Source organism: Mobula hypostoma, chromosome 2 (assembly GCF_963921235.1).
Source record: "Mobula hypostoma chromosome 2, sMobHyp1.1, whole genome shotgun sequence".
Taxonomy (NCBI): domain Eukaryota; kingdom Metazoa; phylum Chordata; class Chondrichthyes; order Myliobatiformes; family Myliobatidae; genus Mobula; species Mobula hypostoma.
Window position 1 is genome coordinate 122,993,349 of NC_086098.1, and position 16,098 is coordinate 123,009,446.

The window sequence follows — 16,098 nt, forward strand, 5'->3', positions numbered from 1 at the left end:
CTCAAAATTAAAGGCCTCTTTGGTCAGCCGCCCCCTGTTCTCCAATAGTTTTCCTCCAGTAGGCTTCATGGGAGTGCTAGACATCACCGTCATTGGGAACAAGTGCGCGATGGGCACCCCGTGCTTAAAGGTGATCTCCCTCTCTGTTGTGTTCCTTACAATCACCCCCATCCGGTGTGCCTGTACAACCGAGGGCCTCTGCAATTCAGGTCTCACCAGTACCCCAGCCGGGAACCAGGACTCCCCTTCAAGGTCTTCCGGGGTGTCTACTAACAGGGCCTCGCCCGCCGGTACTCTGGGGAATCTGGGAGTCCCCATCACTACCACCTCCCCTGGCGGTATCACTTTAGGCCTCGCCTGAGTACACCACACTGTCCCTCGTTTGAACTCAGGATCCAGCCCCATGGGGTCACCTGCTTCTTCAAACGCCGCTCGAAACACTGGGTGTACCGAGAGGGTCTCCAGAAAGTTCTCCCCCGCCTTCTTACAGGCTCCCAGGAGCCGTCGTACAAGAGGGCAGCGCCACCTGTTTCCACCGGGTCCGGACAAACCAACACCAACGTCTTAAGGGCTTCAGACACTCCCACATCGCCCTCCGAGAATTCTAATCTCACTGACAGGTACCCATCGTACGGGTAATCACCATCACTTATACCCCAAATCTCCAGGGCATTAAACGGAGTTACTGGCAAATGCTTTAGATATTTGTTGTAGAACGACTGGTACAATAAGGTAACCTGCGACCCTGTGTCAAGGATGGCTCTTGCAAAGATTCCCTCTATCTGTAGGGACACGCTGGAACGGGGTCCCACTAATCCATCCGGAATAAGGGCTTGGGCTTTTGGGGGTTCCATGACTGATTTCTGGGAATGTGTTCCTCCAGAGACTCCAGTCCGTTCCCTCACTGAGTCTCTCCTAAGTTTCCCGATTCCTCTCCTTTCTTAGTCGCCCGGGAGCTTGCCCTGCGCGGGGTGCCTTGTCTCTCACAATCCCTCTGAAAGTGTCCCTCTTCCCCACAGGTAGCATACCCCTGGCCGCTCACATTCCCGCTGGAAATGCCCCTCTTTCCCGCAGTTATAGCACGCGCTATCCGCCGCCCCTCTCCTCCCGAGATGCCTACGAATCCCAGCCCATTGTGCGGGTGGTCCCCCGAAGGGGGTACTCTCTCTGTCCATCCCCTCAAGTGAGGGGTCCCTATCCCCCTTGGGTTTCTCAGTTCTCAACCCGGCCACCATCTCCTGTACCACTGAGGATCGTCCCCGGTGGCCAGAGCCCTCTTTCTGGCCCAGTGTGCTCTCATCCTCCTGCACCTCTCTAATCAGCTGCCCGAATGATTGGCGGGGGGGGGCTCCTTTTATAGGACTGCTGGATCCTCCAAGCCACCTTGTCTTCCCCCAGGGAACCACTAAATATCTGACTCATCCTCAACCTCTCGGCGCCGCAACCCAGTAAGCATTCTGTCCAGCTGAAAAATGTTTTCTGAGAGCTTTTCCCCTCTTCCCTGCTGCATGTGGTGAAACTCCGCTAAAAGCTCCCAGGAACCTCTCAACATTCCATACGCTCCCTCCAAAGCTTCCAGATACTCCGCCAGGGAAGCTGAGGGCTGTTCAGCTTTCAGCTCCCGGACGACACTGGCCGCCCCTCCCTGCAAACTTTACACCAATCGTTGTCTCTTTTCCTCATCCAAACCTGGCCATGCCTCTAATAACTGGGACGTATTTTTGATCCATGTGTCATAGCCGTCCTCCCCTTCCGGGGTAGGCGTGGCTCCTGAGAAAATTCTCAGCTTCGGGTGGGGCCCCTCAGCTGTAGTGGAGCGTGTATCAAGCTTCAAATTCCTTGGTGTCCACATTTCCGAGGATCTCACCTGGTCCCTGAACTCCTCCATCCCGATCAAAAAGGCGCAACAGCGCCTTTATTTCCTGCGGAGCATCAAGAAAGGTCACCTCTGTCCCAGGATACTGACGGACTTTTACCGCTGAAGTTTCGAGGAAATAGTTAGAAAGGCATAAAAAAAATGTTGTACTGTTTAGGAGGAACGTCGACTCAGACCATGAGAGGCCTGCATCGGGCATTTTCATGCCTTACAAGATGCAGGTTGGAGGTCTGTGTGGGGGGCCATTCCACACACAGACACTAGAGCAATGTGTGGTTAAGTGCCTTGCTCAAGGACACAAACACGCTGCCATAGCTGAGGCTCAAACTAGCGACCTTCAGATCACTGGATGAACGCCTTAACCACTTGGCCACGTGCCCAACACAATTGTACTGTTTAACTATGTAACAAATTATGTATTAAAATGAAATATAGAACAAATTACAACACTACCGGTACAGTACTATAAAACTGTATATTAGATCCTAATAGTTACGGAGGGATTCATCCAGTGTACACTGCCGTGTTCTTTTGATTGATTGTATATGAACAAAATCAATGCAGAAAGTGGACAGCCTTCATACAAGGTTTTTGGTTATTACATTCTCCAAATATTGAGAGCATGCTCACCAACTGCATCTCAGTGTGGTATGGCAATTGTCCCGTATCGGACAGCAAAGCACTCCAGCGTGTGGTGAAAACTGCCCAGTGGATTATTGGCACCGAATTGCCCACCCTTGAGAACATCTACCATAAACGCTGCCTGGGCAGGGCAAAAAGCATTATCAGGGATGCATCTCACCCTAACCATGGACTTTTCACTCTCCTCCCTTCCGGTAGGCGCTACAGGAGCCTCCACTCCCGCACCAGCAGGCACAGGAAGAGCTTCTTCCCTGAGGCTGTGACCCTGCTGAACCTCATATCACAGCGCTAGGCAGGTTTGCACCCATATTGTACTGTCTCAGTACTTCTATAATTGTGTGCTGTAGCACTTTTTATTCACAGTTATTTTGTAAATAACAGTATTCTTTGCATTTCTGGTTAGATGCTAACTGCATTTTATTGGCTTTGTATCTGTACTCAGCAGAATGACAAAGTTGAATCTAATCTAGTCTAATCTAATTCTGATACAACTGACTTTAGTTTCTCCCTCTCATACTGCAGGGTAAAGTCTATCATGTTTTGATCTATGTCTGTTAGTGTTCGTTTACGTTAAGCTCGCCAATCAATTCCGGTTCATTACACAACACCCAATCCAGAATAGGGTTTCTCCTAGTGGGCTCATCCACAAGCTGCTCTGAAAAGCTATGTTGTTGGCATTCTACAGATCTTGTCTCTTGGGTTCCAACACTAACTGCATATTACATTCCCCATGATTATCACAACATTGCCCTTTTTGCCAACATTTTCTATCTCTCATTGTAATTTGTATCCCACATCCTGGCTATTGCTCAGAGACCTATATATAACTCATATCAGGGGCTTTTTACCCTTGAATTTTCTTAGCTCTACTCAGAAGGATTCTACTTCTTCCAATCCTATGTCACCTCTTTTTAAGAATGTGATGTCATTTTTACCAATAGAGTCACCTCAACCCTTCTACTTCCCTGCCTGTCCTTTAGTTACCATAAGATATAGGAGCAGAATTAGGCCATGCAGCCCATTAAGTCTGCTCCACCAGTTTCTCGTGGCTGATCCCAGATCCTACTCAACCCCATACTCCTGCCTTTGATGCCCAGACCAATTGGGAAACTAGCAGATTTCTCTTTGAATATATCCACGGTCTTGGCCTCCACAGATGTCTGTGGCAGAGAATTCCACATATTCAACATTCTCTGGCTTAAAAAAATTCCTCCTTATGTCTGTTCTAAAAGGTCACCCCTCATTTTTGAGGCTGTGCCTTTTTGTTCTGGACACCCTCACCATAGGAAACATCCTCTCCATATCCACTTTATCTAGTCCTTTCAACAATTGGTAGGTTTCAATGAGATCCTCTTGCATTCTTCTGTATTTCAGTGAGTACAGGCCCAAAGCTGCCAAACGCTGTTCATATGTTAACACCTTCATTCCTGGAATCATCCTTGTGAATCTCTTTTGGACTCTCTCCAATGACAACACATCCTTTCTGAGATATGGGGCCCAAAACTGTTGGCAATACTCGAAGTGCGGACCGACTAGCAGACATCCCACCCTGCAAAAACTCATTTCAGGGAGGTATCACCACCATTTCAGGGAGGTAGCACTCCCACCTCCCACAACCCCAATATCCCCCCCCCCCGACGACCTCCAAGGGTGTATGTAAAACTTTGTTTAGTGATTTTGTCTAATCTGCAAACCAAGTTGGGTATATGCAGCAAATGTGACATTAAAATATGTACTTATATTATATTATCATGTTTATTCTATTACAACTTTAAGCAAGTCTACAGGGAGTTTGGCCTCATCACGTAGGACATTAATAGCGTAGCTCCTTAGCAGCTAGCCAGTTCGTTTAAATAACGTTAGATATGCTAATGAACGAATGACGCCTGTTAAACTCACCTCAACATGTCTTTTACATTTTAACCCACCATGGGCAATAGAAAAGTCACTGTTGCAAACAGTGCAGCGAGCAACACTGTCATTATTTTTGAGGTCATCTGTAAAGCCCCCCAAAGAGAAAACTGATAGGTCTACTTGCAGGGGTCCCCAACATGTTTTGCACCGCAGACTGGTTTAATATTAACAATATTCTTGCGGACCGGGTGGGGGGGAGGTGTTAATCACGACTGGAATATAGGTGATAAGTCAATAGCATCATAACATTTTAAGTAACGTTTGGATATTAAACACACAGCACATATTTTCCTTGTATGAACATATAAAAATCGTTGCAACACACCAATATCGCTGAATCAGTGAGAGCCCTGGGCTTGTTTCCCTGCAACAAGATGGTCCCATTGAGGGGTGATGGGAGACAGCGATACTCGAAAGGGGTTCCTTATATCCAGTCTATTCTGCAATTTAGTTTTCGTTGCATTCATTGCAGAAAACTCCACTTCGCAGCGATATGATGTTGGAAATGGAAGCAACATTTTCAGTACGTTCGTGGCTATCTCAGGATATTTAGCCTTGACTTTAATCCAGAATGCCGGCAGAGATGTTATGTCAAACATACTTTTCAGCCCGCCATCATTTGCAAGCTCAAGGAGTTGATCTCCTTCCCGCGCTGACATGGATGACGTGCGGGTAATCAGCTCATGTGCATTTAAGCTCAACAGTGGCCGTGACAGGGAATGAGGAAAGATGCAGCTGACTCATATCGCCAAATCATATCGTTTCCTCGTGGCCTGGTGGTTGGGGACCAATCTTAGCACAAAGAGAGACCAATCAGGATGCTTGCTCTCCCTCTCAAAAAAATCTATTTCCGGGATATTGTATATAATTTCCGGGCGTCAGGGAGCCACTATCAATATCTGGGAGACTCCTGGATCTTCCGGGAGAGATGGGGTGTCTGGACTAGTGTCTTATAAAGCCTCAGCATTATCTCTTGCTTTTATATTCTGTTCCCCTTGAAATGAATGTTAACATTGCATTTCCCTTCTTTACCACAGATTCAATGTGCAAATTAACCTTCTGGGAGTCCTACACAAGTACACCCAAGTCCCTCTGCGTCTAGGATGTTTGAATTTTATCTCCATTTAGATAGTAGACTGCGCTCATGTTCCTTTTACCAAAATGCATTATCCTACATTCCCAACACTATATTCCATATGCCACTTTTTTGTCCATTCTTCTAATTGCTCTTAAGTCCTTCTGCAATCAATTTGCTTCCTCAGCACTATTTACCACTCCACTTGTCTGGGTATCATCTGCAAACTTTGCCACAAAGCCATCAATTCCATTATCTATATCATTGACAAACAATGTGACAGGTAGCGTTCTCTATACTGACCCCTGAGGAACACCACTAGTCACTTTCATCCAACCAGAAAATGCTCCTTTTATTCCCTCTTGCTGCCTCCGGCCTGTCAACCATTCCTCTATCCATGCCGGTTTCTTTCCTGTAACACCATAGTATTTTATCTTGTTAAGCAGTCTCGTGTGGCACCTTATCAGTGTTTCCTGAAAATTCAAGTAAATGACATCCACTGCTTCGCTTTTGTCCACCCTACTTGTTACTTCCTTGAAGAACTCTTAACAGATTTATCAGGCAAGATTGCCCTTCACAGAAACCGTGCTGACTTTGAGTTATTTTATCATTGGTTTCAAAGTACCCCGAAACCTCATACTTAACAACAAGACTCCAGTGCTTTCCCAACCCTGAGGTTAGGCTAACTGCCTATAATTTCCTTTTGTTTGCCTTCCTCCCTTTTTGGAAAGTGGAATGCAATTTTCCAGTCCTTTGGAATCATACCAGAATTAAGTGATTCTTGAAAGATTATAACTAAAACAACCTCTTTTAAAATTCTAGGACGTAGTCCATCTGTCCAGGTGACTTTATTTACCTTAAGGCCTTTCAGTTTGCCTAGCACTTTTTCCTTTGTAATAGTAATGGAACTCACTCTTGCTCCCTGACTGTCACAGACCTTTGGCACACTGTTAGTGTCTTTCACAGTGAAGACTGATGCAAAGTACTTAATAAGTTCATCCACCATTTCTTTGTCTCCGATTACTACCTCACCAGCATCATTTTCCAGTGGTTCAATATCAGCTCTCACCTCCCTTTTACTCTTTATATAACTGAAAGACCTTTTAGTATTCTGCTTTATATTATTGGCTAGTTTGCCCTCATAGTTCATCTTTTTCCTTCTTGTAGCTTTTTTAGTTGTCTTTTGTTGGATTTTAAGAACTTCCCAATCACTTTTGCTATATTATATGCCCTTTCCTTGGCTTTTGTACAGTCCTTAACTTCCCTTGTCAGCCACGGGTGCCTTCCCCTGCTATTTGAGAATAACTTCTTCTATGGAATGTATCTCTCCTTCTCTCTTGCATCTTGTGAGCTATTCCTAGAAACTTCAGCCGCCTCTGCTCTGCTGTCATCCCCGCTAGTCAACCCCCCACCTGCCCACAATCCATTTGGGTAAGGTGCTCTCTCATGCCTCTGTAATTTCCTTTAGTCCATTTTGATACTGATGGATCTAACTTGTGCTTCTCCCTCTCAAATTGCGGTATGAAATCAATCATATTATGATCACTGACTCCTACAGGTTCCTTTAGCTTAAGTTCCCTAATAAGATCTGGATTATTACACAACACCCAATCTAAGATATTCTTTTCCCCAAGTAGGGTCAAACACAAGGGTCTAAAAGCCATCTCGTAGGCATTCAACAAATTCCCTCTCTTGTGATCCAATTCCAACCTGATTTTCCCAATCCCCTTGCATATTGAAGTCCCCCATTACAATTGTGACATTACCCTTATTACCTGCCCTTTCCAGCTCCTATTGTAATCTCAACCCCACATCTTGGCTACTATTTGGAGGTTGATATATGATTCCCATAACAGTATTTTTTGCCCTTGCACCCACAAAGGTTCAAGCTTCTCTGACTGTCACCTCTTTCTAAAGATGTAATTCCATCTCTTACCAACAGAGCCACACCACTGCCTATGCCTTCCTGTCTGTCCTTTTGATACAAAGTATATCCTTTGCTATGAAGCTCCCAACAATTACCACCTTTTAGCCATAAATCTGATGACCACAACGTCATACCAATCAATCTCTAATTGCGCCATGAGGTCAACCACCTTATTCCAAATGCTATGTGTATTTAAGTACAGCACTTTCAGTCCCACATTCTTCCGCCTTTTGAATTTTGCCTCTGTGGTACAATTTAACTTATTGTACTGTCTGCATTTGGGCCTAATTATTGGCTTGTCCTTCCTTACATTCATATCACACTCATCATCTACTTGTAGATCTACTGGCTCATCCTCAGCTCTATAATATTGCTTCCCATCACCCTGCCATATTATTTTAAATCACCTCACTCCCAACAACTTTAGCAAACCTGCCCAGAGGGATATTGGACCTCCTTGGATTTAAGTGCAAACAGTCCCTTTTGTGCAGGTCACACCTGCCCCAGAGGAGGTCCCAATTATCCAGAAATCTGAATCCCTGCCCTCTGCTCCAATTCCTCAGTCACACATTTATCTGCCATGTCATTCTATTCCTATACTCACTGTTGAATGCCACAGGCAGTAACCCCGAGCTTACTACCCTTTAGATCTTCTTGGCTTCCTTCCTAACTCCCTGTATTCTGTTTTCAGGACCTCCTCCCTTTTTCTACCTATGTTGTTGGTACAAATATGTACCACGACTACTTTTTGGGATGTTGTGAGCATGTTCAGAAACATTGCAGACTCAGGCACCTGGGAGGCCTACTGCTGCCATCCTCTTCAGCTCCCTACCCTTCTGAGCCACAGGGCCAGACTCAGCGCCAAAGTCACGGCCACTGTTGCTTCCCCCAGATAGTCTGTCCCCCCAACAGTACTCTAAAATCGAGTACTTATTGTTAAGGGGAATGGTCACAGGTATGCTCTCCAGTATCTGACGTTTTCCCTTCTCTTTCTTGACAGTCACCAACTTATCTGTCTCCTGTAGCCTTGGGGTGACTGCTTCCTCGTAGCTCCTGTCTGTCGCCTCCTCACTTTCCCTAACAAGCTGATGGTCATCGAGCTGCAGCTCCAGTTCCCTAACATGGTCTCTAAGGAGCTGCATTTTGATGTCCCTGGCGCAAGGGTAGCCATCAGGGAGGCTGGAAGTCTATTGGAAATCCCACATCTGACACCCGGAACAGAACACTTTTATGGAGACTGGGTTTTTCAAGCTCTACTTCGGACATGCGTGGGAGCACTTCTACTGCGTCTGTGCCACTGTCCAATCAAAAATGTAGTTGCAGCATGTGAAATTGGATGTTAAGCTCCCAACTATTATCACGACTCAGTGATGCCCACAAGGTCATATCTGCCAATTTCTAACTGCGTTGCAAGATTATCCATCTTATTACGTTTAGAGCGTGCTTTCAAATTTAGCACCTTCAGTCCTGTGCTCATCAGCCTTTGCGATTTTGTTATTTTCGATTTACATCAACAATTCGGCTGAACGAGCCAGATATCATCTTTTCAGGACTGCTGATGGCACAGAGTTAGGTGGAATTGTGAGGAGGATGCAGAGGCAATTCAAGAGAATATTACAGGAGTTGTGTGAGTGGGCTGGAATATAATATGAGAAAATGCTTATTTATCCATTTTGATGCACAAACAGAAAAGCAGAGCAAATTTTTAAATAGAGATTGGGTAACGTTAATGATCAAAGGGACTTGGGTATCCTTCCGCACTTAACTGAAGCCAATGTGTTGGTACGGCAAGTAGTATGTTGGTTGTTATTGTGAGAAGATTTAAGTGCAGCAGTAAAGTTGCCTTTTCGTTGCGTCTTGTTGATATTGCAACTGAACTATTGTGCACTGTTATTTCTCTTTAGCTGAAAGAAGTTATACTTACTATGAACACACTACAGTGAAAATTCATGAGGCTAGTCCCTGGGATGGTGGACTTCCCATATGAGAGGTGTCCAAACAGACTGGGCTGCTTCACTTAAATTTAGAAGAGTCAGAGCTCCTTGAAACTTGGAATTTTTCTTACAGGGTTCTACATGCTGAATGCAAGGAGGACACTTCCTCTGACTGAACGGTCTCAAGGTATCTGTGAGACCTGACATAGATTGGGAGACCACTTCACCTTGCACCTATGCTCAGTCCACCAGAAAGAACAGAATCTTCTGGTGGCCACCCATTTTAATTCTACTTCCCATTCCCATTTCGACATGTTAGTACATGACCTCCTCTACTGCCATGATTTGGCCATGCTCAGATTGGAGGAGCAACACCTTGTATTCGATCTGGATAACTCCAATCTGATGACGTGAACACAGATTTCTTGAACTTTTGGTAATTCTCACCCACCTGTTCACCAGTCTGCAGTCCCATCTCCCCTCTCACCTTCTCTCCTTATTTGGCCATCACCACCTTCTGGTGCTCCTCCCCTTCCCTTTCTTCCCTGGCCTTCTACTGTCTCCTATCATATTCCCCCTTCTCCAGCCTTTTATCTTTTTCACCAATCAACTTCACAGCTCTTTACTTCACCCCTCCCCCTACTCCTGGTTTTACCTATCTCCTACTACATTATACTTCTTCCTCTCCTCTCCCCATCTTCTTACTCTAATTTCTCATCTTTTTTTTCCAGTCCTGATGGAGGGTCTCGGCCTGAAATGTGGACCGTTTACTGTTTTCCATAGATGCTACCTGGTCTGCTGAGTTCCTTCAGCATGTTGTGTGTATTGCGATCTCAAAGAATTACTGTCTCGGAATAAATGGGAGACCACTTAAGACTGGAATGAGGAAAAAAGTCTTCATGTAAGGGGGGAGAGGAATGAGTTCTCTATGGTGGGGTTCTATGACACCTTTCACTGTCATTTCATTTTTTCAAAATAGTTCAATAGATTTCTGAATCTTACTGGAAGCTAAAGATATATGTATGGGGCAGGAAAACATGATTGTTGTAGGAGATCATTTATGATCACCGTGAATGACAGAGCAGGCTTAAAGAGCCACAGAGTTCATGGCTCCTATTTTTTTACAATAATAAATGAACTTCACGGATAATTTTATGGAGTTTATTGAAATATCCTTGTGGCCGAAATACTACATAGATTTTTTTTAATAAAACTGCTGATCAGAACCAAAGTGAAATTCATTCTGTCTTTCCTCCAATAGGTATGAGTTTGGTGCATTTTATTAGAATATACCCAATAAAATTGACTTTTGTAAACTAGTTTAATTAGGTAATTATTTTCAACTAAGGAATTTGTCTGGGACCTTGTGTGTTTCCCCCGGTTGTTTGGGGTTCCTCTCACATTCCAAAGATGTACGGTTAGGGTTAGTGAGATGTGGGCATGCTATGGCTATGTTGGCGGTGGAAGTGTGACGACTCTTGCGGGCTGCTCAGCACAATCCTTGTTAATTTGATTTGATGCAAATGAAGCTTTTCGCTGTATGTTACAATAATGCTAATCTTTAAATTATTTTAGTAATTTATACCTAAATTTTTTTTTTAACTTTCAGGTTGCTGTTGTGAAGTTAAAAAATGCAGACAAGGTTTTTGCCATGAAGATTCTTAACAAATGGGAGATGCTGAAACGAGCAGAGGTACATTCAAAAGATAAGATGCTTTAGCTTAAAGTTTAATTTCCATTCAGTTATGTGATGTACTTTTGAGTTACTTTGAACTTCGATGTTGAGGATATTGTGACTGGATAAAAGCAAGCAGACATACTGTGGAAATCTTCAGTGTCTGTAGCGGACAATGTAGTAATGGAATGATTGAACTGCTTTTATTTAACACGTGTAACTTATAAAGATACATGTAACATTTTATTTAATCACAATTAAGTTAGCTATTATCCACGTTTGCATTAATTTTTGTGCAATTGTTTGTAGCATGTTATTTAAGTTTGCTTTTATGCAGTTCTGATCAGAAGTGAAGCCATTTTTTCCGTTTTATGATACAGATCCTGGGTGTATCCTACTCATTTACCCTCTTTGTTCTGTTCCACTTAGTAACCATGACATAAATTGAAAAGCACATTCCTGAGCTCGACTTGAGGCATTATGTAAAAGTATAAAGCCACACCAATCAAATCCTGGGATTGCACCCAGTTTGTTTCAGTTAGCTGGCTCCTGCTGATGAGCAAACTGCTGCAATTGTGCCCGCCATTTTAGGCTAGTTAGAAATAGTCTTCTGCAGAAAAGTAGGATTTCAAGTCATAAGAACAGTAATGAACCTTCTTTAGATCTTCAGTAAATAATTGTTGATCCATTACTCTGTCCACATTTACACTTGATCCCTGTATCCTGTGATCCTTCAAAACCCTTCAGCCACCAAGTTAATGGTGATCCTGCTCAACAGCAGTTTGTCTGTACATTTCTATGCCAAGTGGTGAGTGTAACTGCTACACCACCCAGTCAGAAAGTGTGTTGCAGATTCCATCTACCAACTGGGTGGAAATGGACCCCAGCTGTTGTGGTGAAGCAAGCAACTGCAGCCCTTAGGCTTAGAGACAATATGGGTGTCCAACAGGGCAGGGGCGCCTTTCGTCTGGCAGCAAGTGGACCCACCTGGCACAAGGCCACAATTCTAGATTGAAGGAAGATGGTTGTCAAGGAAGTACGGCGATGGTGACAAGTCAGACAGAAGTGTAAAGGCTGGCTCACAGGGGCATTGGATGCAGTGGGAAAGCACTGAGAGGAGGAAAATCAGCTGGAAGGACATATGGGAATGGAAACAAACAAACTTAGCTTTCTCATCAAAGCTACATATGATGTGCTTCCCTCTTAAAAGAAACCTCCACCAGTGGTTCATCGAGGACCTACTGTGTGCCCTGTGCCTGATTCTGGCAACCCTCAAGCATATCCTGGCAAGATGCAAAACCGGCCTCATACAAGGCAGATATAGGTGGTGTTACAACCAGGTCTTAAAGAGTTTGGCAGCGGCAATCGAGACCAAGAGGATAGCTACCAACCCCTTGCCCCCGAGAACAACTAATGCTTTGACACTAGCTGCATTCATCTGGGAGGGAGCAAAAAGATCAACTAATATCCCTCCTAAGCCAGAAACAGGACAGATAAATGTGACCCATGACTGGAGAATGCTGCCGGATGTCAATAAACAACTCACTTTTCCACCGGAAATTGCTACCACTAACCTTAAACCAGACTTGGTTCTCTGGTCCAATTCATTACAGATTGTCTACATTGTGGAACTCAGTCCTGAGGGAGGATTCAGTGGCTGAAGCATATGAGCGCAAGAGACTATGCTATGCAGATCTAGCAGCTGAAGTCAGTGACAGGACTGGAAAACCAATGTTTGTCCTGTGAAAGTGGGTTGTAGGGGATTTATAGCCATATCTGCCATCAAATTGTTGAAGGAACTAGGGATCCATGGTTCGTCTCTACAGTAAACCATCAGAGCCACAGCAGAGGTGGCAGAAAGAAGCAGTCAATGGCTTTGGATCAAGTGAAAAGACCTCTCCTGGGCTCCAAGATAGCATCAAGAGAGTGGGAGGACACAATGGGGTTGACTCTGGGACACCAGAAGGGTCGTCGTTGAGCCCTCAGGAGGTGTAGTGGGCTAATCAATGAAGCATCACGGCATTCTCAAGCAAGTGCTCATGACCCATTGCCACGAAGGATAATCGCATTCTATCCCGTGTTTTGTGATTTTTTTTTGCTGTAAAATTACGTGTATAAAAGTCTGTCGATCTCAACCTCAGATACAGTGTCTATTAAAAGTATTCACTCCCCTTGGAAGTTTTCACGTTTTATTATTTTACAACATTGAATCACAGTGGATTTAATTTGGCTTTTTTGACTCTGATCAACAGAAAAAAGACTCTTAAGCACAAAATAATCTGCAGATGCTGTAAAAGATCAAAGCGACACTTTCAGTACACTGGATGAACTCAGCAGGTCGGGCAGCATCAGTCAGAAACGACGAGTCGACGTTTCGGGCCGGAACCCTTCGTCAGGACTGAAGAATGAAAGATGGGGAAGGATTTGAAGAATGCTTGTAGCTTCAGTTGAAAGACAAAGGGGTGGGGGAGGGGAAGCATTGATGTCATAGCGCTGAAAACAATGGGTGGTAGAAGAAGGAGGCGGAACCATGAGGGAGCTGGGGGAGGGGGTAGAGTGAAATAGGGATAGAGGAAGGGGGGGGGGGAGGAATTACCGGAAGTTGGAGAATTTATGTTCATACCAAGGGGCTGGAGACTACCTAGACGGTATATGAGGTGTTGCTCCTCCAACCTGAGTTTAGCCTCATCATGGCAGTAGAGGAGGCAATGTATGGACATATCTGAATGGGAACGGGAAGCAGAGTTGAAGTGGGTGGCTACCGGGAGATCCTGTCTGTTGTGGCGGACAGAGTGGAGGTGCTCGACGAAGCGGTCCCCCAATCTGCGAAGGGTTTCACCGATGTAGAGGAGGCCGCACCGGGAACACTGGATGCAATAGATGACCCAAACACACTCACAAGTGAAGTGTTGTCTCACCGGGAAAGACTGTTTGGGGCCCTGAATGGTTGCAAGAGATGAGGTGTAGGGACAGGTGTAGCACTTACGCTTACAGGGATAAGTGCTGGGTGGGAGATCAGTGGGGATGGACGTGTGGATAAGGGAGTCGCGGAGGGACCGATCCCTGCGGAAAGCGGAGAGGGGTGGAGAGGGAAAGATGTGCTTAGTGGTGGGGTCCTGTTGAAGGTGGTGGAAGTTGCGGAGGATTATGTGCTGGATCTGGAGGCTGGTGGGGTGGTAGGTAAGGACAAGGGGAACTCTGTCCCTGTTGTGGTTGCGGGAGGATGGACTGAGGGCCGAAGTGCGGGAAATGGAGGAGATGTGGGTGTTGCTTAGAAAAAAGACTATCGTGTCAGAATGAAAACAGATCTCTTTTTAAATCTTTTTATTAAATAAGTATACAAAAAGGTAAGCCATATAGACACTAATACATTGTTAGAATATAATAAAATTACAGAAGATATTAATACAAAAAAAATACTACAATGTAATTTAAACATAACATACCAAGGTAACATAATAGTATACTAATTTTATATATACATCAATGGAGAAAAAGAAAAAAAAACCCCAAAAAAAACCCACCGTGCAACTAACTAAAAGCAACGCAAAGCAATGGGCTAACTTGAAACCAAACAGAGTTAAACTTAAAATCACGTCCTCCATCCCGACCTCCATTAAAAACAGTGAAAAAAACAAGAAGGATATATATTACATTAAATGAAAATATTGAATAAAAGATCTCCAAGTCTGTTCAAATTTAAATGAGGAGTCATAAAGATTGCTTCTAATTTTCTCCAAGTTCAAGCATAATATCGTCTGAGAAAACCAGAAAAAGGTAGTTGGAGCATTAAGCTCTTTCCAATGTTGTAAGATACATCTTTTTGCCATTAAAGTAAGAAATGCAATCATTCTACGGGCTGAAGGGGAGAGATTACTGGAAATTTTAGGTAGTCCAAAGATAGCAGTAATAGGGTGAGGAGAGATATCTATATTCAATACCTTGGAGATAATATTAAAAATGTCTCTCCAAAAAGTTTCCAAAGTAGGGCAAGACCAAAACATATGAGTTAAAGAGGCTATCTGCCCCTGACATCTATCACAAAAAGGATTAATATGAGAATAAAAGCGCGCTAACTTATCTTTGGACATATGTGCTCTATGAACAACTTTAAATTGAATTAGGGAATGTTTAGCACAGATAGAGGAAGTATTGACTAGTTGTAAAATCTGCCCCCAACAGATCTCTATAACAGATCTTGATACTTGGGGTTATTGTCTTGCTGGAAAACAAATCTTCCAAGTCGCACTTGCAGATTGTATCAGGTTTTCCTCCAGGATTTCCCTGTATTTTGCTGTATTCATTTTGCCCTCTACCTTTACAAGTGCCTGCTGCAGTGAAGCACCCCCACAGCATGATGTAGCTACCACCATGCTTCACAGTAGGGATGGTGTGTTTTTGATGATGTCTAGTGTTTCGTCTGATGGCCAAAAAGCTCTATTTTGGTTTCGTCATACCATAGGGCCTTCTAGCTGACTTCAGAGCCTCCTACATGCCTTCTGGCAAACTCTAGGAGATTTCATGTGAGTTTTTTCAACAGTGGCTTTCTGTTTTCCACTCTCCCATAAGGCTGTGACTTGTGAAGTACCTGGGCAACAGTTGTTGTATGCACAGTCTCTCTCATCTCAGCCATTGAAGCTTAACTCCCCCAGAGTTGTCGTAGGTCTCTTGGTGGCCTCCCTCACTAGTTCCGTTCTTGTACAGTCACTCAGTTTTTGAGGACAGTGTGCTCTAGCTGTGTCATATTCTTTCCATTTCTTGATGATTGACATAACTGTACTCAAAGGATATTCAATGACTTGGAAATTTTCATGTATTCATCTCCTGATTTGTGTTTTTTAATAACCTTTTCATGGAGTTGCTTGGAGTGTTCTTTTGTCTGCATGGCATAGTTTTTGCCAGGATACTGACTCACTAGCAGTTGGACCTTCCAGATACAGGTGTATTTTTACTACACTCAATTGATACATCTTGACTGCACACAGGAGTTCTCCATTTAAGTAATTATGTGACTTATAAAACTAATTGGCTGAACCAGTGATGATTTGGTGTCAT

At 44.1% G+C, this 16,098-nt stretch overlaps 1 protein-coding gene across 7 annotated transcripts in view; it reads left to right on the forward strand.

The window, feature by feature from the left end:
- Positions 1-16,098, forward strand: part of LOC134342449 (serine/threonine-protein kinase MRCK alpha-like) — a 623,460-nt gene that overhangs the window by 214,601 nt on the left and 392,761 nt on the right. For all 7 annotated transcript variants that reach the window (XM_063040586.1, XM_063040588.1, XM_063040587.1 and 4 more), the window contains exon 3: positions 10,978-11,061. In XM_063040586.1, the coding sequence (XP_062896656.1) occupies positions 10,978-11,061 (84 nt within the window). The remainder of the gene's footprint in view (positions 1-10,977; positions 11,062-16,098) is intronic.